General features: G+C 52.3%; 1 protein-coding gene across 4 annotated transcripts in view; it reads left to right on the top strand.

Moving 5' to 3' along the window:
• PEX14 (peroxisomal biogenesis factor 14) overlaps positions 1-20,519 on the top strand; it is a 124,375-nt gene extending 103,856 nt beyond the window's left edge. For all 4 annotated transcript variants that reach the window (XM_081057664.1, XM_081057665.1, XM_081057667.1 and 1 more), the window contains exons 5-9: positions 9,920-10,005; positions 12,885-12,987; positions 14,111-14,208; positions 17,436-17,527; positions 19,251-20,519. In XM_081057664.1, coding sequence (XP_080913790.1) covers positions 9,920-10,005; positions 12,885-12,987; positions 14,111-14,208; positions 17,436-17,527; positions 19,251-19,704 — 833 coding nt within the window. In that variant the 3' untranslated portion in view covers positions 19,705-20,519. The remainder of the gene's footprint in view (positions 1-9,919; positions 10,006-12,884; positions 12,988-14,110; positions 14,209-17,435; positions 17,528-19,250) is intronic.
• The last annotated feature ends 1,172 nt before the right edge of the window (positions 20,520-21,691 follow it).

Raw genomic sequence — 21,691 nt, 5'->3', positions numbered from 1 at the left:
GGGACCTTCAAAGCAGGAAATGAAATGAGAAGTCTCCTCCATTTCTCTCTCTGCTGGGTTAGCACACACCTCGCACTTTTTGCTACATACAAGTGACTGGTTTGTATATGAAGAAAATGTTTCTCTGATTTGTGAGGGAATTCTATTTTTCTCCTATTGTCACAAGGGTAACTGGTTTAGAACAGCAGCTTTTCAAGGGCCACCACCCTGTCTGTTTGGTTTGCTTTGTGTCGCACCCCGTGTGGTGCCATGTGGGTGCCGAGGAAGTGCTACCTGTAAATATGCAACATACGGGCAAGTGTTGTAGGAAGGAACCGAGGGAACAGATGCTTTCCGTAGGGTTCTTGGCCCTGAAAGAGTCTTCGGTGGTGGCGGTAGCTAGGATTATAGCTGTGCTGCCAGTGCCGCCTGTGTTTTATAAGATTGTGCAACAAACACCAGGAAACCCAAAATAAAAGTGGCTTCAACAAAATAGACGACCGTCTCTCTGTTATGTAAACGCAGGCAGGCCAGGCTCTGTGATCATCAGGGACCCCGCTCCTCTGATTGTGACTGCTCCAGCCCCAACTGTCACCTCTGCTGTCCAACCAGCAGGAATGGGGGAAAGAAAGGAAAAGGCTAAGGACAATTCCTGGAAATTTCCCACATCACTTCCGCTTTCTCCCCATTGGCTGGCCACACCTGTCTGTAAGGGAGACTGGGAAATGCAGTCCTTGTTCTGATGGAGCATGTCCCCAGCTTTTCACATCCCGTAGAGAGTCTGAGTTAGAATAAATACTCAATTCAGGATAATGGTTCCCTCTGGGTGGAGAGGCTAGCTTCAGTGGTATTTGGCAAGTTTTAGCTGGTAAAATAGATGGGTTTAGGATTGCTAATCGTCTTATGCTTCATAACTTATATAAGTGTTATATTCTTTTGTATGTATCCAATATTACGGGATGCCTTTTAAAAAGCTGAATTAGAATTCATAGGTCTTACTTCTTTCCTTGGTCTCAACTGCTCACTCAGCAGAGAGAGAGGTTAGAAGCTACCCTGTGGAGATTGTTCCCAAGCGCTGCTGGCTTCCTCTCTCTTTCTTTCTCTCTCAGTTCTGAACAGTCTTATTTTAAACATCAGCTTTATTGAGGTATAATTTACATAAAGTAAAATGCACCAATTTTAGGTGTATGATTTGAGTTTTGACAAGTGTGCGCGCATGTGGCCCTCACCGCACTGTGAGACGTTTCCGATACCCTCAAAGCTTCCCTGGGCCCCGTTCCCAGCCAGTCTCAGCCCAGTGACTCTGGGGCCACCGTGGGCCTGCTTTCTGTGGCTCCAACTAGAGTTTAATATAAATGGAATCATACAGATGTGCTCTTCTGCGTCTGGTTTCTTTCTCTCAACATAGAGCTTTTCAGATTCATCCCAGTTGTTGTGTGGATCAGAAGGTCCTTTTCATTTCTGGGCGGTGCTGCATGGTGTGGATAGGTCCTGGTTTGCTTATCCATTCACCAGGTGATGGGCTTTGGGCTGTTGGCAGCTTTGAGTCATTACGAGTAAAGCTCTTGTGAATATTCTTGTGTAAGTCTTGTATGTTTTTATTTCTCTTTGGTAAATGCCTAGGAGTGGAATTGCGAGGTCATATGTACGAGTAAGTTTAACGTTGTAAGAAGCTGCCCAACTATTTTCCAAAGTGGTTGTACCATTTTACATACCCATCAGCAGTGTCTGAGCGTCCGAGTTGGCTACATATCCTCGCTAACAGTCGGTGTTCTCAATCTTTTTAATTTTAGCAATTTTAATGCCTGTATAATGGTATCTCATAGTGGTCTACATGTCTGTGATGACTAATAACATCGAGCATCTTTTTATGTGCTAACTGTCATTTGCATATATTCTCTTATGAAGTGTCTGTTCCAATCTTTTGCCCATTTTAATTGTCTAATTAAGTTGGAAGAGTTCTTTAAGTATTCTGGATTTAAGTTCTTGTCAAATATATGTGTTGTTAGCATTTCCTCCCAGTCTGTGACTTTGTTTTTTTCTTTGACATTGCCTTTTGAAAAGCAAAAGATTTTAAATTTGATCACACCATTTATCTTCCTTTTTTCTTTTATAATTCGTGGTCTTTGTGTCCTAAGAAGTCTTTGCTTACCCCAAGTTGGAAAGATTTTCTCCTATGTTTTCTTCTAGGAGTTTTATAGTGTTGACTTTAATGTTGAGATCTCTGATTCATTCTTATTTATGTTTGTGTGTGGTATAAGGAGATGGTCAAGGTTTATTTTTCCCTATGTGGATATCCAGTTGTGCCAGCACCATATGTTCAAAACATTATCCTATCCCCATTGAATGACTTGTCCCTTTATTAAAAATCAATTGCTTATATGTGCACGGGTCTGTGTCTTGACTCTTCTTTTTTAAAAACTATTTTTTAAACAAAACTATTGAAGTATATTTATGTATCATAAAACTCACCCATTTCAAGTATACAAGTCAGTGATATTTAACTTCACTGAGTAGTACAACCTTAAATCAGTTTCAGAGCACTTTTGTCCCCCAAATAAGATCTTTCATGCCCATTTTACTGTTAGTGTCACTTCCAGCCCCCAGTAACCATGATAACTTTACTCTTTCTGGACATTTCAAGTAAATGGAATCATACAACTTAGGATCCCTTTGTTATCTGCCGTATTTCGCTGAGGCCCATCCATGTTGTCGCACGTATCAGGGTTTCATTCCTTTCTGTTGCTGAGTAGTATTTCATCATGTGGATGGACCACGTCTTGTCTGCCAGGTCGCCACGTGATGGACGTTTAGGCTGTCTCCAGGTGGGGCTGACGTGATCATGCTGCTGAGAACATTTGTGTGCAAGGCTTGTGTGGACGTCAGTTCTCATTCCTCTTGGGTGGAGATCTAGGATGGAATTGCAGTTTTATGTTTCTGGATTCCTCTTCATTTTTTTCTTTCTAGTCAGCTTTTCTGAAGTAAAATTTACACACAATAGGATTAATCATTTTTAAGTGTATAATTTGATGAGTTGTACAAATGAGTCATAACTTATATAACCAATGCTACAATCACAATATAGAAATTTTCCATCACCCCAGAAAGTTTCTCTGTACCCTTTATGTCAGCCCTCTCCCCGAGTTCCAGTTCCTGTCAAGCAGCAGTCTGCTCTCTGTTACTAAAGTTCTGCCTTTTAGAAAATTTCATGTAGATGGAATCATACAGCATGTAGTCTTTTGTGTCTGGTTTCTTTACCATCACAAACATACATACATACAATGCCTACATATATACATACATACAAACATACAGAACCAGGTACTAAATATTTTACTTTGTGAGCTACACGTTTCTTTCACGTGTCCTCCCCCACCCCACTTCCCATGCATTGTATGCGTGTGCCACAGTTTATCCATTGACCACTGTCCAGTATGGGGCTATTAGGGATAATGCTGCCATGAACACACGTCTTTGTGTACAGATGTGCTTTCCTTTTTCTTTAGGTAAATACCTAGGAGTGGAAGGCCTCAGTCACACCTTAGCTGTGTGTTTCAATTTGTAAGAAATTGCCAGATTCTCCAAAATGGTTGCCCATTTTACGTTCCCATCGGCAATGTGTGCACGTTTCAGTTGCTCCACATCCTTGGAAGCACTTGCTATTGTCAGTTTTTAAGTTTAGCCATTCTGATGTGTATGTCATAGAATCTCACTGGACTTTTGATTTGTATTTCCCTAAGGGCTGATAATGTCAGGCATATTTTCAGGTGCTTATTGGCCATTTATATATGTTTTGTGAAGTGTCTTTTCCAGTCTTTTGCCCGTTTTTAAAATCATGTTGTTTGTGTTTTTATTAGTGAATTGTAAGAACTCTTTATGTATTCTGATTCTAAGTCCTTTATCACATATATGTTTTGCAGATATTTTTTCCCAGCTGATGGCTTGCCTTTCATTTTCTAGACAGTGCCTTTTGAAAGCCAAACGTTTAAAATTTTGATGATGTCCGTTTCAATCAATTTTTTTCCTTTTATGGTTTATGCTTTTTATATCTTCAGATGTCTTTTCCTCCCCCAAGGTTGCAAAGATTTTCTTTGATGTTTTCTGTTTTCTTATAGAAGCTTTATCATTTTTGCTTTATTGTTTAGGTGTGTGGGATCCATTTGGAGTTCCTTTTTGTGTATGGTGTAAGGTTGAAGTCCGTTTCCCCCTATGGGGGAAGCCCATTGTCTCAACACAGTTATTGTAAAGATTACCCTTCCCCACAGAATTACCTTGGCTTCTTTGTGAAAAATCAGTTGACTGTGGAAGCATGGGTCTATTTCTGGACTCTTCTGATTCTTCCAGTTTAATTAGGGTTCCTAGTTTTTCATCTCTGAGTGAGGACACAGATATGCCTCAGTACCCTTTCTGCCTAAAGAGGACACTGCTGATAGCTCTGCAGCTCGCGGGAATGGAAAAGATTGTCTTTCACAGGATGGTCACGTGAAGACAGCCTTGGATTTTCAGAAGCGCCTGCCGTGGGCTACTGTCGGCCTTTGCTGTCCAGGTGCTTCTCCTCGGAGTGGAGCTGCTCTGTGCCTGGTTGCCACGCTCTGGGTCAGTTTGTCTTTCTGACCACTGCCGGCCTCCCTCAGCTCAGCCTGTGGTTCCCTTCAGCTGGTCAGCAGTCTCTGTGCATTTGGCCCAGCAGCTCCGTACTGTAATGGAGCTGAGGTGGCGGACGGGCTTTAGTCCAGGACCTCACTGTGGATGAGCCTGTCTGACCATTTACTTCTCAGGGTGGCTTGTGCGCAAAGCTGATGGGGTGATTTGAGAAGCGGGGTGCACCACTGTGTGGAGTCCTGGCTCCAGCCTTGATGAGTGTGGAGGGGACCACCCTGGGCCTGCCCAGTGTCGCCCCACACTCCGGCGGCCGGCCTCCCTGAGCACTTGGTCGTTTCTCCCTGTTGTCAGCAAGCACGTTTCTGGATGTAGATTGTCTCAGCGGGATGACTTTGTGACTGCTCTCTGCTCTGTCCTGATGAATCTTTACTGGATTGTGGGGTTTCTGGGGAGTCAGCGAGCCCCTGACTTGGTGGTTTCAAGTTCCACATGGCCGTGTTGTATGCACAGTTCCCGGCTCCACGCGTGTGTTCCTCGTCGGATGCTTGTTCTCGCCTGCTAGGCGAGGGTTTCTTGGTTGTTGGAGAGGTAGCTAAGGGAATTGAGTAATGTCGGTTTTGTTGGCGTTCGGTGAGGTCAAGGAGCCATGGGGGTGCAGCTTGCTTTCCCCTCACGTGGCCTCCGTACACCGTGGATTCACCTGAAATCTCTGAGACTGTCAGAGCGCAAGCCAGCTGATGGAATCCTTGGAAGGTTTAGGAAGGGGCTGCGTTTCAAAGAACCCTGCATCGCTCTCCCTATAACAGTTTGTCCTCTGACCTCGCTGCAGCCCGAAGACGTAAGGGCGGCCCCAGAAACGCTCAGTTGTGCAGGATGCGAATCGCTGCCACTGTCGATGGTCTCCTCGTCCTTCATGAGACACAGTGGTGTGCTGTGTTGGTCAAGTACCTCGCCCTGGCAGTTGGGAAAGGGCTATGGATGATTTGAATCTGAGCGACAGTAAACATAGTATTGTTCCCCTGTTCTCTGAGTCTAGAAAAGCTCTGCCACCTTCAGTCAAGTGGTCTGTGCCTCATGAGAAGAGAAGAATGTCTTTGGGAGCCATCCGATTGAGGCTGTGGAACCAGGGTCTCTGAACTCAGGCTTCTTGCCCCCTTGTCTGCGTGTGTGCGGACATCTGCTTCCAGACTGGGGGCTCGGAAGCTTTTAAAAAGCTCCTCATTCATTTCCCTTACTTTCAAAGGAGGGCTTTTTGCCCTGGACTGTATGATTCTGGTCATTTGGGGAGCGTGGTGATGAGGTGCACTGTTCTCCGTTTCCTCTCGGAGCTCTGACTGCACTGGGCTTGGAAAAAGCTTGGCTCCAGTGCGGGTGGGGAGAGGGCTCCAGGTGGTCTTAGCTGGGGTCTGAGCCAGTTTGGGGTCACGCCAAGTGCTCTCTCAGTAACTGATCTTTACCTTTTGAAAGGCATGCAGTGGGTAGGTGTTATCTCCATCTTAGTGTGTCTCTTTTTTCATTTTGCCACAAGACAGAGTTGTATCACACATCTCCAAAACGAGTAAAATGGCATTTCAGCTTCTTGTCTTTATAGACTCTCTGAACTTTAGGAAAGATCATTCTGGTCCCTTTTCATTAATAATGAAAACCAGGGGGCAATAAAATGTTCTTAACGCGAGCCTGGCAGGAACCGGGAGCGGTGCGGGGGTGAAGGGTGCGGCTGGCAGGGAGCCACAGGTGTTTCTTGGGGCTTGAGGAGGTCAGAGCCATTGTGGGAGAGGTCCTGGTTCTCGGACCCCCGAACTGCCTGCACTTGTTCAGCCCCGGCCCCCAGAATGACAGGCTTCATTCTCAAGGCTTCATTTCCTGCGTGTTCGCAGGAAAGAAGGCTCCAGCACATACTCTGGCTTCTGGTCCAGTTTTGAGTTGCAGAGGTTTTCCTGTAAGCTATTTAGTGGGTATTTGAGAATTAGTGGTGAATATAATATCCTGGACATGTGTCCATTTTGAAGATGCTCTGAGGATTTTGACAGTGCAGACAGATGTGCTGGTGGTAGATTAAAGCCCCTCTGAGCAGTGGAAAGGTTGCGCAGTATCTTCATTTTTTCCTCCTAAAAATGAACTTACGCTACACATTGGAGTTTGCATCAAGGTACTCTGAGCAAAGGAGGCCAGGAATGAGAGAAAGAGCCATGCCTGGGACTCAGAGCTTCCTGGCTGGATTTAAAAAGTGGTGGTTGCTTGTCTTAGGCAGATTCACAGATTCGTGTGGGATGGGAACATTCGGATGGGATGTAACTACAGGTCGAAGCCGCAGAGCTCCCCTCTGGAGACGGCTTCTTACAGTGGACCCTGCGTGTCACTGCACAGCTTGGGAGGCAGTGTGGGCGTCCTGGCTCTCTGTAACCCACACACGCCAGGGCCCATAATGGCACAGATTGATACATTTACATAAATATGAAAACCACCCGCGTGCCACAAACACCACAAGCAGAGTCAAAAGAAAACTAAACTGGGAAAGAGTTTTGTAACTCCTATTGTAGACAAAGGGCCAATTTCCCTGGTGTATAAAAAGTTTCTATGAATTGATAAGGACATTGATTTTAAAATGGAGCATGAAAGTCAGTTCATATGCAATAAACTGAAAAGGAAATGCAGATGAAAAGGCGCCCAGGCCTCATTTATAATAAGATAAACGCAAATTAAAGCTACAGTGAAGTACTGTTTTTCCGCTCTAGTATTGGCAGAAATGTACGGGTGTGATTAACCCATTGTGGTGGAGTGGCTGTGAGGGTACCTGGCTGGTGGGGATGGACTGGTTCAACCCTGGGGAGCAGTTTCTGTCCAAATTGCAAATGCATATACCTCTGACTCGGCCTCCTAGGGATTCACAATTACAGATGTACTTGTACGTACGAGTATATGTGAGATGACTGTGACCACTGATGGCTGGCGGCACTGTGTGAAATAGTAAAACACTACAACCATCTAAATGTCCATCAATAGGGAATTGGTTAAATGGAATATTAAGCAGCCACAGAAAAAAGAAGAATGAGAAATAGGGAGAAAGGAGAAGGAAAATAATACATATCTGTGTTGCCTTATATGTGCGTAAAAATTCTCCGGCAGGATAAACAAGAAACTCTGAACAGTGGCTTTTGGTGGAGGAGGGAGCCTGTTTGCCGTAGACTGTCGTAAGCTACGTGATTTGAAAACTGTAACAGCAAAAACCGGGAGTTGAGAGCTGTGGGAGAGGCCACCTGTTGATTACAGTCGTGCGGGAGACTCAGGCAGGGCTGGGTGACAACGGGAAACTCACATGGGATTGCCGGCACGGCGTGGGGAGGGGCTGGGTGGGGTGGCCGAGGACAGACCCTTCCTGTGCCCTCTGAGAGCCCGTTCAGCAGCTCGGGGAGGAGCAAGCATCTCTTTTGCCCCCTTGGGGGTCCTTGCCACTTGGCTCCCCCCAGTTGGGCTGCATGCCAGCAGTCCCTCCTCCCCATGCACCCACATCCTACCACTGAGCTTTAAGCACCGTCCCTCCCTGCTCTCCTTTGGTCATGCAATACCAGGGCGGAACAAGTACCTCGGGAGCTCGCAGGCCAGGGGAGAGGTGAAGGCTGAAGCACACAGGTGTCGGTCCTAAAATTCCTTCCTCAGCTTTGCTTGGCTGAGAGGCGCTCCTGTCGGGTTCCATGCATGCTGCTGTTCTTCCTTCTTCACCTTTTCTCTCCCAGATTCCCTTCCAGATCCCAGTTCCTCGTCACAGCAGCGTGCCTCGGGTGGGTGCCTTCTGGTTAACTTGCCATGGGCACTGTGGTCTGATCCCACAGACTGATCGGTGTCCCACAGAGCCGGCGGTCCTGGAAACAGTGGCCCATGCCCCCCCAATAGCAGATTCCTTGAGAGGAGGCAGAGCGCCACGCCGGGTGGGCTGGACATGGCAGCTCTAGGTGGACATTCGAAATGGAGACAGTGCTTTCCCGGGTGCCTCACAGAGTCGCTGCGCCATCAGATAAGATTCCAGCCATGGAAGCACTGCAGACAGTGCATGGGAGCAATTAGAAAACTGTCCTCTGCTCCTGTGGAAGCAGCATTCCTCCCGGAGTTGGGGGGAGCTTGTGTGTGGGGGCGCTGGGCCAGGAGCCTGCTCCTCCATGAAGACTGGCAGCCCATGCCCGGGGCTCCCCGACCCAGCAGCACGTCGTCCTGCCCCGACATTCCCGTCCCCGTCCTAGTCCTACTCCCTCTCGCCCTACGTGGCCCCTTACAGTAGCGACCTCCCCGCGTTCCTCCCCCATAGCCTGACCTCGAGGCTCCTGCTGTTCCCCCGAGGAGAGAGCTGACCACTCCCTCCTGCCCTCAGGCCTTTGGTGACCCCACTGCTTGTGTGAAACAACGTTGGGGTTCCTTGGATATGCTGCCCACCTGGCCCTGCCTTTCGTACCTCTTTCCCGCCCAGCCCACTCTCCACTGCCCCCCAGGCTCACTTGGCCCCTCTCTGTTCCTGTGGCTCTCTTGGCCAGCAGTAGCCCTCTGGCGTGGTCAGGCCCAGGGGCTCCCCCATCCACACTGGCCGCCTGCTCTCCTTTGAGCACAGGTCACCTGTGCTCACCTGCCTTTCACCTGGAGGCAGGTGATCCCCGGCCTGGAGCTCTGTCCTCGGGACCGCACAGGTCTCAGCATGCACCCTGCCCTGCCGTCCCCCCCTCCCATCACCCTGTTTGTCTTCTTGATCACTGTGGAGTGGCCGCGTTCAGTCATCTGTAGATTGTCTCCTCTCCACCAGCTCAACGGGAGAGCAGAGCAGGACAGGGCGGGGGGCCCCTCACCCCCGTCGCCCCTTCCTGTCAGGCACACAGTCAGTGCTTCGTAAAGGGTTGGACAAACAGATGATGCAGTGTTTCCCCACCCCCCTAACCTCACCCCACCTCTGAAGTGGCTCATAGCAGGTCCCTGTCCGTAGTAGGGCGTGTGGACGTGCATTTATACACGCCTGAGTGTGTTTGTGTCAGCCTCACTGGACCCCTCGTTCCTTGAGGGTGGGCACCATGCCCTAGGTCTTCACTCGCCTCTGCCAGCTGACTCCCCACGTGGGGACTCAGCTCCCTGCAGACCCCTCCACACTGCCGGCGCACGCTGAGGCAGGTCATTGCGAGACCCGGATGAGGAGGGGGCTGCAGCCTGGCCGGTGCTTCTGACAGCCACACGCTGCCTCCTGCAGTTGGGTGTTGCAGATGCCAGTCTTGTGAGATGAGGACACGGAGCGCATGTGCTCTCCCTGCCCCCAGGACGGATGCATGTGCCTCTTCTCCTGACGTGTCTCTTCTCCCAACCGTAGGCTCTGTGGGTTCCCGATGGAGAGATTACAGTGCATTGGCCATCATCATGGCAGGAATCGCATTCGGCTTTCACCAGCTCTACAAGGTAAGTGCGCCCTTCCCCACAGCCCCCACTCGGCATCCAGCCCCGTTCTCCCCTCTGTAGAGGCTCTCAGCCCTGGGGCGCGGTGGCAGGAGTGAGGCAGTGTACAGAGGAGCACACTCCTGGAGAGTTCAAGTCCAGGTCCTGCCCCACCCGGGTGGGCGCACTTGGCAGGCTCAGACCCCGCCTCATCCACTGGTTGGCGTCTCTCCTCAAAGTCCCTGCTCTGCGGGGTGAGCAGTGTCGAGTCCTTAGGACAGAGCCTGGCACATACGAAGCAGCCTGAGTCTTGCGAGACTGAACAACATGGGGAGTGTGGACAGTGGGGCCCAGCTGCCTCTGCCGTATCCCTGCCCTGTCACTTAGTAGGTGTGTGACCACAGACCCAGTGGTCTCTGCAAAATGGGGACGATAGAACCTACCTCACGAGGCTGCTGAGAAACTCAGCGGTGCTGCTTGGGAAGTGCTGTGTGCGTGGCACGGAGGAAGCACTCTGAACGCCACTGTTGTCTTTCGTGTTAAAAACCAGTTCGGGGACTCTCAGCATAATCTTATTTATGGGATCTAGTTTTTGTTTCTTATGTGTTGTGTTGCCGTCCATGTAAACCTAGGATTTTCCCCGGACCTCTCAGGATCCCAGAGGTCATTGGTTCCAACAGAACGGCAGGCACGAGTGAACACTTACTTCCTTCATACCAGAAACTAACTTTGATTTGAAGCAAATGAGTCTTTTCTAGAAGACGCAGAGCCCGGGTGGGTGCCCAGAGACAAAAGGTGAAACAGTGGCCGGAGGACTTCCGCTGGGCTGCTCCTTGTGAGGCCGCCTGCAACTATCCCTCGTTTGGAGATTTCATTTTAAAGAATCGGGAATAAATACGCAGACTCACTGTTGTAACTTTTAGCACGTGAAACATGTTTAAACGTTGCACTCTGGGATTCGTAATTTTTGACTTGGTACAAACCTAACGACAGAGTTGTAGCAGAATATAAATTTTTCAGTGTAACGCCTATTCTTGGGCTTGGAAAGTTCCACGTCAGGAATCCAGAAGCAAAATGTTGTACGTCCTGGAACCTCACCTCTGGCCCAGTGCTTCTCCTTACCGCGTGTGCGGAAAGCCTCTTTCCGATCTCCAACTATATACAGTTGCCAAGAAGAAGAAAATGCTTAAATTCATGTCTCGGCTGCCCTGAACAGTACGGAACAGTCACATGGCCGCCCTCAGACAGCCTGTGATCTGATGGGAACGGAAAGCAGGGCTCCCCTTGGTGTGGACAGCAAAGCAGACATATGCTTAGTTGTTTCCAACAAACTCTGGTCTTTCCTCTTTGTTAAAAAAGATAAGAGACATTGAAAGATCAGATGTTTCATGAGAAGAGAATCTCTGAAACATCTAATAGTTTCTTTAAATTAAAAAGGGAGGGCAGGTGAGCCGTCATCTTGTTTTGTAAATACTTAAAGATTTCGGCTGGGGTTGGTGTGTGTATGTGTTCCTTCCCTTGGCATTTTTGATCTCAGAAATGGACTTTTTAGTTCCCCACACATATAAGAATTTCTTGATTTTCATACTTAGGAAATTTTCAACCTGGAGTGTAAGGCTACCTTTGATGAGTTTCAGCCCAGTTGTAGGTAATAACTCAAACAGTGGTTGAAAAGCACTTTGCAAAATAGAAGACGCTTCTGTACGTATGCTAAATAATGACCTCCACTCAGGAGCTGCTCTAGAAATGAGTTCTCCCGCAAACCCCTTGTGAGAGACTTCCTTTTCCTTCCCCAGTACAGAAACCTTAATGGAGAAGTTGCTGTCTGTTTTCCTCTGTGGGGCCCAAGTGGAGTGAGAGGCCAAGTTCTCTTTTGTCACACTGGCCAGTCTCCACACCTGCCAGCCCGCACTGCGCTGCAGTGCCACCCATTCAAGTTGGCTGGTCTCACGCTCTGAACTGGGAGGGGGCCAAACCCTGAGCTTTTGGACTTCAGAGCTTAACCTTCCCCACGGCCACCCTGCTGGCCCATCTGCCACCACCCAGTTACCAGTGACCCCCCACATGCCTTCTTCCTGAATCTTCCGAGACCCCATCCTCCCTTAGTCTGGGTTCCCACATTTGGGGTCCCCCCTGCTTGGTTGCCTGTTTTTCCCATGGTCAGTTTCTTCAGATTCTGCCCCTTCCTCTCCCTTTTGCCCCTGAGTCTCGGTTCTGGGGGAATTTGACTACATCTGACTCTTAGCTGAAGGAAGCTTGTTCTGAAGATTCAAAGCTAGTTTAGAAAAAGACTTGAGGTGACCTCTTCCGATGGCCTCGGAATAGCCGTATATTATCCCCTAATAAAAGAACAAAGGTCCCAGAAATCAGCTGTGGGTTCCCATCTAGTTTCTCAAGTAATCTTTGTTTATTTAATTTTACTCATTTGTTCCTTAATGGATACTTCACTCACGTGGTTCAAAATGTTACAGGTTCACAAAAGTGTCCAGTAAAAAGCTCTCGTCCCTCGTCCCTCGAGGCCACCACCAATGGTATCTTGTGTAACCTGTCACATTGTTATCTTAAAACTTTTCAAGTACAATTTAAAATATTCTTGTTACAGAAATAATAGCTACTGTGCCATTAAGAAAACTAAATAAACGAACCAAAAAGTTTTCCGTAAGAATCAGTCAAATTGATTCCACTCGATCCTGTTCCTGGTCCTTCTCCCTATTCAGACAGAATTTTTACTTGGTTTTATCGCAGCCTCATAACTTTCAAATATCTTGTTCGTTTACGGTGTTTGCCCAGAGAGTTTCCAAAACCTGGGGGTGACAGACAGAAAATTGGTCTGCACGATGAGAAACTGTTAGAGAATAACCCCAATCTGCACCCATTGCCCCTGCCCACCCTGCTTCTTGTAGAAATACCTTCTCCCCCTCATCATGGGCGGCCGAGAGGACAGGAAGCAACTGGAGAGGATGGAGGCGAGTCTCTCGGAGCTGAGTGGCAGCGTGGCACAGACAGGTGAAGATTAATGACTCCATCAAGTCACCCCTCAAAGCCCTCTCCAAGCAGCCCCTTCTCTGCCCCCTCCCTGCTCCCCTCCGTCTCCACTTTATGTGGTGACTTCATTTATCTGCTCTGAGAATCTGTTCACATTTGCAAATGAAGCCGCCGTCATTTCGGTTTAATTTGAAATTGCTTGTTTACTGTCGGCGCGGCCTCAATTAATTATGTTTTTACGGAAAGGCTCCCAACCTCAGAATATTAATAAGGGGAATAAAATGACAGCCTTTCTAAGGGCTGTAAAGTTCATTTTTAATTTCTGCTTCTATGAGGTTTTCAGGGGGGTTTTCAGCGATTTTCCCCCTTCCCTGTAAGAATCCAACATGGGGTCAAGAGAGGCTGTAATTACTGCGGCTCCCGGGACCCCAGCCACCCCCTCTGTCATCGACTCCACAAGGCTCGCGTTCATTACCCGGTGCCCCAATGATGGCCCGGATTAGCTGGGACCTGTCGCACCAGAGGTGACTTTTCTCCTTTATAAACTTGTTTACTAGATAGTGGCTGTGAATCTAAAAACTCAGGCAAGTGAGACAGCCTCTGTCCCAGGCCGCTGGGCCCTCAGAAATCCTCGGGTAGTTGTGGCCCCAAGTCCTGGACAGGTCACGTGACACTGGGAAGCTCCGCAGCCTCCGGGTTGGGTGGGGAGGGCAGGGAGGAGCCTCAGGGCCCTGGGTTTGCAGTTTTAACCACTCCTGGACAGCGTAGAGATGCGAGATGTGTCTCTGACACGAGTGGAGACTTCCTGTGAGTCTCACAAGGACACAGCGAGGCTGTGAGATGAGGGATACAGACGTTACAGAAGTTGGAAGAGCCCAGCAAATCATCAGCAGATATAATTAGAGGGGAGAGGTTTTGGATGGATATACTGTTGACCACGGACAACTACACAATAGAAAGATAAAGTAGAAATGCTAGAGGTTAGATACAGTGCAGGTGGATTACCCAGAGTGCAGATAAATTATACGGGTTGCGGGGGTGGGGGACGTGTGCAGACAAATTAGACGCTGCAGCTTAGGGTGTGTGAACAGAGGGAAGAATCTGTGGGTACCGGTTAACAGATGCCACTGCCCTTTTCTCTTAGTGACTCAGCTGCAGGTGACTTTAGCCTCTGTCCAGGAGCTGCTGACTCAGCAGCAGCAGAAGGTCCAGGAACTCGCCCACGAACTGGCCACAGCCAAGGTACTTGTCTTTGACCCTCTAGCCCCTCCTGGTCTGCCCTGCACGGCTCTGCACGCTTGTCCTTTGTGCCCAGTTCACTGCATTCTGCTGGGTCTGACCTTCCTCACGCCAGTCACGCGATGGGCCCACACTGCCTTGTAGAGAAAGGAGGCATCCAGTGACCGAGGCCGTCCTTTCTGTCTCCCTGTCACCTCCCAACAGGAGGGAGGCAAAGCTCTCTGCCTGTGGCTCTCCTGGGGCAGCACATGCCCCAGCTCTGGAGGCGGTTGGTGTAGGAATGGTCTTCACCTGCAAGTTAGGTCACAGGTCGCAGTTGCCAAGGGAACTGGGGTGGAGGTAGAGGGAGTGTCAAGGCAGACTCTGCCGTAAAGACCCAGGTCTTAGCATCAGGTAACCCCTAACGGACTTTAGCGCCTACTTGATCAATGGGGCAGTTCCATGCCTCACTTCCCAATCTGAAGCGGTCTTAGTAGTATCAGACCATGGGATCAGACTGCCTGGGGTAAAACCCTCCTCGGCCACATGATGGCTGTGTGACCACAGGCAAGTTACTTAACCTCTCTGAGTCTTAGTTCCCTCGTCTGTAAAATGGAGCTATAATGGTACCTCCTTCATTGTTCTTACATGCTGAAGCCCTTGTGCCTGGCTTCAGTCAGCTCCCAGGATTGCAGGCCTCTGGCCTGGGTTCTGTGGGTGTGTGACAAGGTCATTCCTGAGGCACTGTCTCAGACAGACGCAGATGTCCTCACTGCTCCATCCCCTTCTCCCTGTGGTTTTCCACTGCTTCCACCACCGATTCTGTGAGAGATCCAGGCTGAGTGGTTCACCCAGGCTCGCCCTACCCCAGTGCACAGCACTCGGATCTTTTGCATTTGCACAAACCCAGCAACATGGGAATACTTCCATGGCTGATGGAATCTGGGGTGCCTCCTGTGAAGAGGGTCCCTGAGAATCCCCTCCTCAGATACCGCCCGCACAGAGGTGCTGCCTGCACTTCCTCAGATGGCGTGGTTGCCCGGAGGCCGCAGCCCATAAAGAACCCAGAAGGCTGGTTACCGCCCCGCCCCACGCTCCTCTGTTATCTTTTGGAGCTGTGGCCTGCCAGTGACCAGAAGCCATTCCGGAAATTGGAAAACTGTTTCCAGGCTTAACCATTAAGATTAAGACCACATGTTGCATTTTAAGGGGGGAGGGGGCCAGGATTGTGTTTGGTGGTTGAGAGCTGCCTGAGTTTCTTGTGCGTGTTTTCCTGATGGTCCGTCCCCCCCACCCCCGCCCCACCCCGACCCCAACCCTCTTTCATTCACTGTCTCCTGTACTGAAATAGGGTTCACTGGTTTGGTATCTAAACCCCACATGTGTGAAGACTGGTTACCCCATAAACCAAAGACTCGGAGCTGTGTTTTCTCAGCTGTAATGTAAGTTTTTATATCTGGCTTCCAAACTCCAACTGTAGCACCGTAAAAAATTGAAAAGAAGAGCGTTAAGTAATTAAGAAACCTACATAAAACTCAATGCTGGGAGTTTTCTACAACTGTTTTTTAAAGAGACTGGCTAAAAAGCCCCAGATGTCAGATTTTATTTCTAAATCCTGGCATCTGGCACCATATGCGTTTAGAAATTTGAGTCCTCTGTAGGCCGGTGAGTGGAAATTGCCCCCTTGTTAATGGGCTGCTATAGCTTTCAAGGTTTCAGAGAAGCCAGAACAGTGGCTTCTGGATGTGAGCTGTCTGGTGGTCTGGAGTGGGGACCCCGAGGGAGTGTGAGTGAGGGTGGCGGGCGTTTGCATATGCTCATGCTGAGGCCGCCAGCCTTTCCTGCCCCAGACCTGCAGCCTCTCTGAAGGGCTTCTCCCTGCAAAGGTGGGCTGGGGCGGGACCTGAAGCACCCCCACCCCACGTCAGAGACCGCTGTCCGGGCTCTGCCCTCTGCCAGCCCAAGGTCCTCCACATTCTCCTGGACTTACTGCCTGGGTTTTCTGTGGCAGGCCATGGTAGCTGTGTAAGGGAAGTAGGGTCCTTGCCCCATGAGCCTGTGCACGTGAAGCCACCTCCAGATGGCTTCCGGCGTGGATGATGCAGGTCCACACACCTGAGGCCGTCACAGCTGGGGTTGGCCCATAAACACTCATAGGCAGCTTGGCGACTGGCAGCGGCCACGTGGGGGATCACCATTTTGGCTTTCATGTTCATCTATCCCAGAGAAGGGTGTGGTTCTCTGAAGTTTCTATGGAAAACATTCAAAGGGAGGAGGTGTGCGTGGAAGTGGCATTTGTCAGAGGTTACTGTGGCTACTTCCTCCTCTCGCTCCTTGGAGAAGAATAGCTGAGTCCCAGGATGGCTTCCTTCTGTCTTCTGAACCTTCAGAGTCATCCCCAAAAGGACAGCTGTGGATGGTGGCGTGGTCTGCAGCTCGGGGCTTTGCAGACAGCGGAGTGCTGTCCAGGGCCTGACCTTACAGAGCAGAGCAGTGTGGGAGGTGTACCCTGTGCCCATCTGCTGGGCCTGCTCAAGACACAGACGCGGAGACCCGAGAGCAACGGGCAGCAGGTGGTCAGAGGCTGCCGTCTCCCTGACCTTCCGAGGTGGCTCCTGGGTATAGTCTGTGATACCTGCAGGACGAGGCAGCTGCCCTGCTCAGCCCCCGAGTTCTCTGCTGTGTGTTTTGCGACTGTCTCTCAGGGAGAGGCACTTAGGTGGAGGGCATAGTTGGTGTAGCGATGGAGTTTGTTTTACTAGTTTTGTTTTAATGGGACATTTCAAACACCAATGGAGGGGTCTCACAGTAACCCACAGGACCCCCGCCTCCGCCATGCAGCGTGGGCCCGGTCCGGCCTCTCCTCTGCCCCCACAGCATCTCATCTCACATGCAAGCCCTTTGGTGCATCTCTCAAGGATAAGGCTCTTATGTTGTTGTGTTGTTTTATTTTATGGAACCAGAATAGCATTATTACACCTAAATATATGTCACGATTCCTCAATGCTGGCAGATAGCCCGAGTTGTAGAAGGGTGTCGTCATTTAAACAGAGAGGCTCAGGCAGGCAGAGCCCTGAACGGCAGCGGCAGGACCTTCCCAAGGGGTCACCAGCTGGTGCACAAGACACAGAATTCCCCCCGGCTGCGTCCTCTTGAAGCCACAGCCCCTCCTGCCACCCCAGCCACCTGAGCTCCGCAGGGCGGGAGGGAGGCGCCACTCTGGTCCGTGTCCCCTGTGCTTTGACTTTCAGGCCACCTCGTCCACCAACTGGATCCTGGAGTCCCAGAACCTCAATGAGCTCAAGTCGGAAATTAACTCCTTGAAAGGGCTTCTTTTAAATCGGTAGGAGACTAGAGGCACATGGGTGGGTGCTCTTGGGCCCGTCTTGCTGTTGTGGAAGGGGCCCCTATCTGGGATCTAGGCATCGTCCTTGGGGGTCTTTTGAGCTACTTTCCCTCCCCATTAGGCCCCCTCCCTTCCTCCCCTCTCCAGGGGTGCCAGTCTGTAGCGCCCACAAGAGTTTTGAGACACAGACAGTTCCTCGGCCCCGTCAAGACCTGGTCAAGGAGCTGGAAACAGCTGGAGCCGGAACGCAGGGCCTTGATCAGAGGAGAACGTCCTCATCCCCCCCAGATAGGGCCACCTCCTCCTCCATCCTGAGCCCCCGCTGGACCTTTCAGGGACAGCTTGTTCCCAGAGAAGGTGCCCCCAGAGGGCCAGGGGTACTTAGTTTGAAGGGCCCAATGATTCAAGGCACGAGCAGGAGCAGTGCCTGCCTCCCCCACCCCTGGCTCCTTTGGTGTCCCTCTTGGCTAGGGACAGCACCTTCCATGAGCCCCACAGTGGAGGTGTTGTTATCGGCGCGTCAAGTTCTGGGAAAGTCCTTGGTCCCGGGAACCATGTAGTCCCTGGACACCTAGACGGTTGGTCACCCAACCTGCAGGGTATCCCAGGTCGCCTTTGCTCAGGCTCTGTGGCCCCTGGGTTTAGCGGGAGCTGCATGAGGTGGTCTGAAGGCACAAGGTGGCCCTTCCCTCAGGGTGAAGGACGGGGCCCCCTACCAGAGGACCCTGCTCCAGACCACCTACTTCCAGGTCCTCTCTGAAGAAAACTTGGCCTTGACAGAGCTGTGACAACTCAGTGGCAGCCAGAGTGTTGCCATTAGAACTCCTCCGTGTTTCCGAACTTAGGAGATAAGAGCCTTTGAAGCCAGGGGGACAGAGCAGGTGCTGCGTAACGTTGGAGCCAAGAAAACTGAAAATTGAGTTTCTCCTTAGTGTCCATGATACTGGGGGGCGTGGAGGCATTGGCTGTGTGCACCCCACAGGGGGGCCCAGGCTGGAAGCTCTGTCCCCGGCCCAGTGCTGGGGGGGTAGGGGGCAGCCCGGAGGGGCAGGGCCTTGTCCTCTTGGCTCAGGCGGAGGTGGCCCGCCTGTCCTCGAGCTTGATTTCCAAGCCACTGCCAAGATGACCTGACCTCCAAGGTCCCTCCTGGACTTGGCTTTGGTCTGGGCAGCTGCTGGCCCAGGGCCCAGGGTGGGGAAGCGGGAGTGGAGAACTGGCTCTTCCTGTCAGGTCTGCGTTCAGGGTTTCTAAGAAGGTGTACCAGTCTGACCTTCTGGTTTCCATATCATTGACCCGCTGCTGGTGGCCAGCCCCCTGCCCCTTTCGGCAGTGCCAGGGACAAGTAGAAGCGAGGCCCAGGGTTTTTAGGGTCCCAGTCCTCTGGCTCAGTCCAGTGCCCGTTCTGGCTCCCCACCCTCACCTTGCTCTCCTGGGGCTGGATGTGGGAACCGTGTAAGGACCAGGAGGGAGCGGGCCCTAGAGCAGGGAGGGCCCCAGACGCACCCCAGGTGGGGCAGTCAAGGACCCCTCTGGCTTCTGGGTCAGCTGCTCCAACTGCCAGCTGGCCAGGAGGCCTCATTCCTGAGAGGAGGGTTTGGGAGGGGGCTGAGGGTGGGCGGCAGAGCTTAGTCCTGGCCTCTGCTCGGTGGCGCGGGATCAGGGCAGGGTGTGGCTCTGCCCCGGATGTTGTCACAGCCCTGCCCTCTTCTCCCTCTGCCAGGAGACAGTTCCCGCCGTCCCCGTCGGCCCCAAAGGTCCCCTCCTGGCAGATCCCGGTCAAATCGCCGTCACCTTCCAGCCCTGTGGCCGTGAACCATCACAGCAGCAGTGACATCTCACCTGTCAGCAACGAGTCCGCGTCGTCCTCTCCTGTGAAGGACGGCCACAGCCCCGAGGGCTCCACAGCCACATACCACCTGCTGGGCCCCCAGGAGGAGGGCGAGGGGGTGGTGGACGTGAAGGGCCAGGTGAGGATGGAGGTGCAGGGCGAGGAGGAGAAGAGGGAGGAGGAGGAGGAGGAGGAGGAGGAGGAGGAGGACGTGAGCCACGTGGACGAGGAGGACTGCCTGGGGGTACAGAGGGAGGACCGCCGCGGTGGGGACGGGCAGATCAACGAGCAGGTGGAGAAGCTGCGGCGGCCCGAGGGCGCCAGCAATGAGAATGAGCGGGACTAGGCCCCTGGTTCGTCCCCTGCGTCACCGGCCAGGCCCTGGCTTCTCTGGCTCTGGGAGGCACCTTAGCCAGGTCGGGGCCCTGGGGCCCGGGCACAGCTGGCCCCTGCGCAGGGTTGCCCTTCTGTCCACCCAGCCTCCTCTCACCATCCGCCTGGCCCTGGCCGCCTTGCAGCTCAGCCCCACGACAGGCAGCCTTTGACCTTGTTCTCGTGGCAGCTGAGGGCTGCGAGTTCTCTGGGCAGAAGCCCCCTCAGCCGTGTCTCCCGGGCAGACGTCTTGTCCAGGGAGTGTCTGCTGAGCGCCTTAGCTAACCTAACACCGTGCATGACAAGAGGTAGTTTGTTACCTGACTCCTGACCCTCCAGGGAGGGGAGCTGCGTGGATGTGGTGTCTGCTGCCCTTACCCCCCGCCCCAGGCTCCTTCCCTCGCTTCTTGCCAGGGGCCAAGCCAGGGGCGAAGGGGCCGTGGTGTCCCTTCAGCTCCTTTCTCTCCTGAGGCAGGGGCCTCTGGGGGCCCACAGCCAGGCCCTGCCAGGGACGCCACCTGCGCGCCTGTCCCAGCCCCACTGTGCCCTGCCGTCCTCCCAAATGAAATACCATCGCACTTCTGACTGCTCGCTCGCTGGCCACGCCTGGCTCGGCTCCCGTCCCCCATGGCGGAGGTGGTTCTCACACCCACACAGGAGCCAGGTGCAGGGCCTTCCTGTCTGTCCTTCCCACCCGGAAACACATGCTCGTCTGTGCTACCAGGTAGAGGTGTCAGAATACAAGCTACGACTGTATATAATTGTAATAAAGACGAGTTGCCACTATTTAACTCCTGCCTGCGCCTCCCTGTCTGCTCACGGCACCCAGAGCCTGGGGGGTGGGTCTCGGCTCAGGCCTCGTCAGGTGAGCCCTGGGAGGACCGGGGTGTGGGCTGGGGGGGCGCCCTGGGCAGGTGACTCAGCCCCTCACCCCAAGCCTGGAGGGTTTCATCCTGGGTCCCGAGTGTCTGCCGAAGGGCGACATGCTGATCCAGGAGGGGAAGGGACCTCATGTTACTGTATATAGACCTGATGTGGAGTGTGATGAGCTCTCCTTCCTTAAATGGATGAGTGCTCCCAGGAGAGTGTGTCTCGCTCTCTCTTCCTCCCCCGTCTCCTCTCCTCTCGCCCTCCCGGTCTCCCTTTAACCTTCACACAGCATTTAGCTAAACCCAGGAAAACAGCCGACGCTGCTCTGCAGCCTGCAGTGCTGTGGCCGGGTGTGGGCACGGAGGGCACGCTCCTGTCTGCGTGCCTGTGTAGACACAAAGGCTTTGGAGACAGTGCAGGGCCCGTGCCGGCCACCGGGACGTGGAGGTGGCGGTCTGCAGCGGGTCTGTACCCCTCACCGGCCTCCCCACCACTGCCACCGCCATAGAACCACCCAGCCTCCCACCTGGCCGCCAGCCCTGCTGACTGAGGCCAAGGGCCAGGGGTGAGTGACTTGGCATTGGGGCTGTTTCGTCTCAGAAAACATTTCACCTCCTGCCTAGCCCCTTTGGGGGCTCCGGGCCCAATCTCCTCCCCCCGCAGCAAACCTATTCCTGATCCTGTGGGTGCACTATGGCGACTTGACCCTCCCTGACCCTCCTGAGTGTCCAGCACCCCCAGCCTGGATTCTCAGGTTTTGTCTGATGCTCACAACCTCGTGTGACATCCCTGTGATGTGTGTGTTCCTGCCACCTGCTTCCTAGGGAGAAGGAGAGCCCAACATTCGGCTTCCTTGCCGTCCCTAAGGAAGCTAGGTTTCTTTGTCTCCGGGGCTACCAGCCTCGCCTGGACGAGAGCCCCCAGTGTCCAGGAGCCAGGTGGGCAGAGCTGGGAAGGACGGACAGAGGGCGGGGGCTCGATCTAAAGCACCCTCAGCCTCCACAGACGGGCCTCAGGCTGAAGCAGGGTTTCCCTCGCTCAGACTTTGGTGAGTGGAAATACCCGTTCTGAATCGGCAGTCAAGGACGTCT

Source organism: Rhinolophus hipposideros (genome assembly GCF_964194185.1).
Source record: "Rhinolophus hipposideros genome assembly, chromosome: 8".
Taxonomy (NCBI): domain Eukaryota; kingdom Metazoa; phylum Chordata; class Mammalia; order Chiroptera; family Rhinolophidae; genus Rhinolophus; species Rhinolophus hipposideros.
The sequence above is the reverse complement of the archived record's forward strand: the minus strand, read 5'-3'. Positions and strand labels throughout refer to the sequence as shown.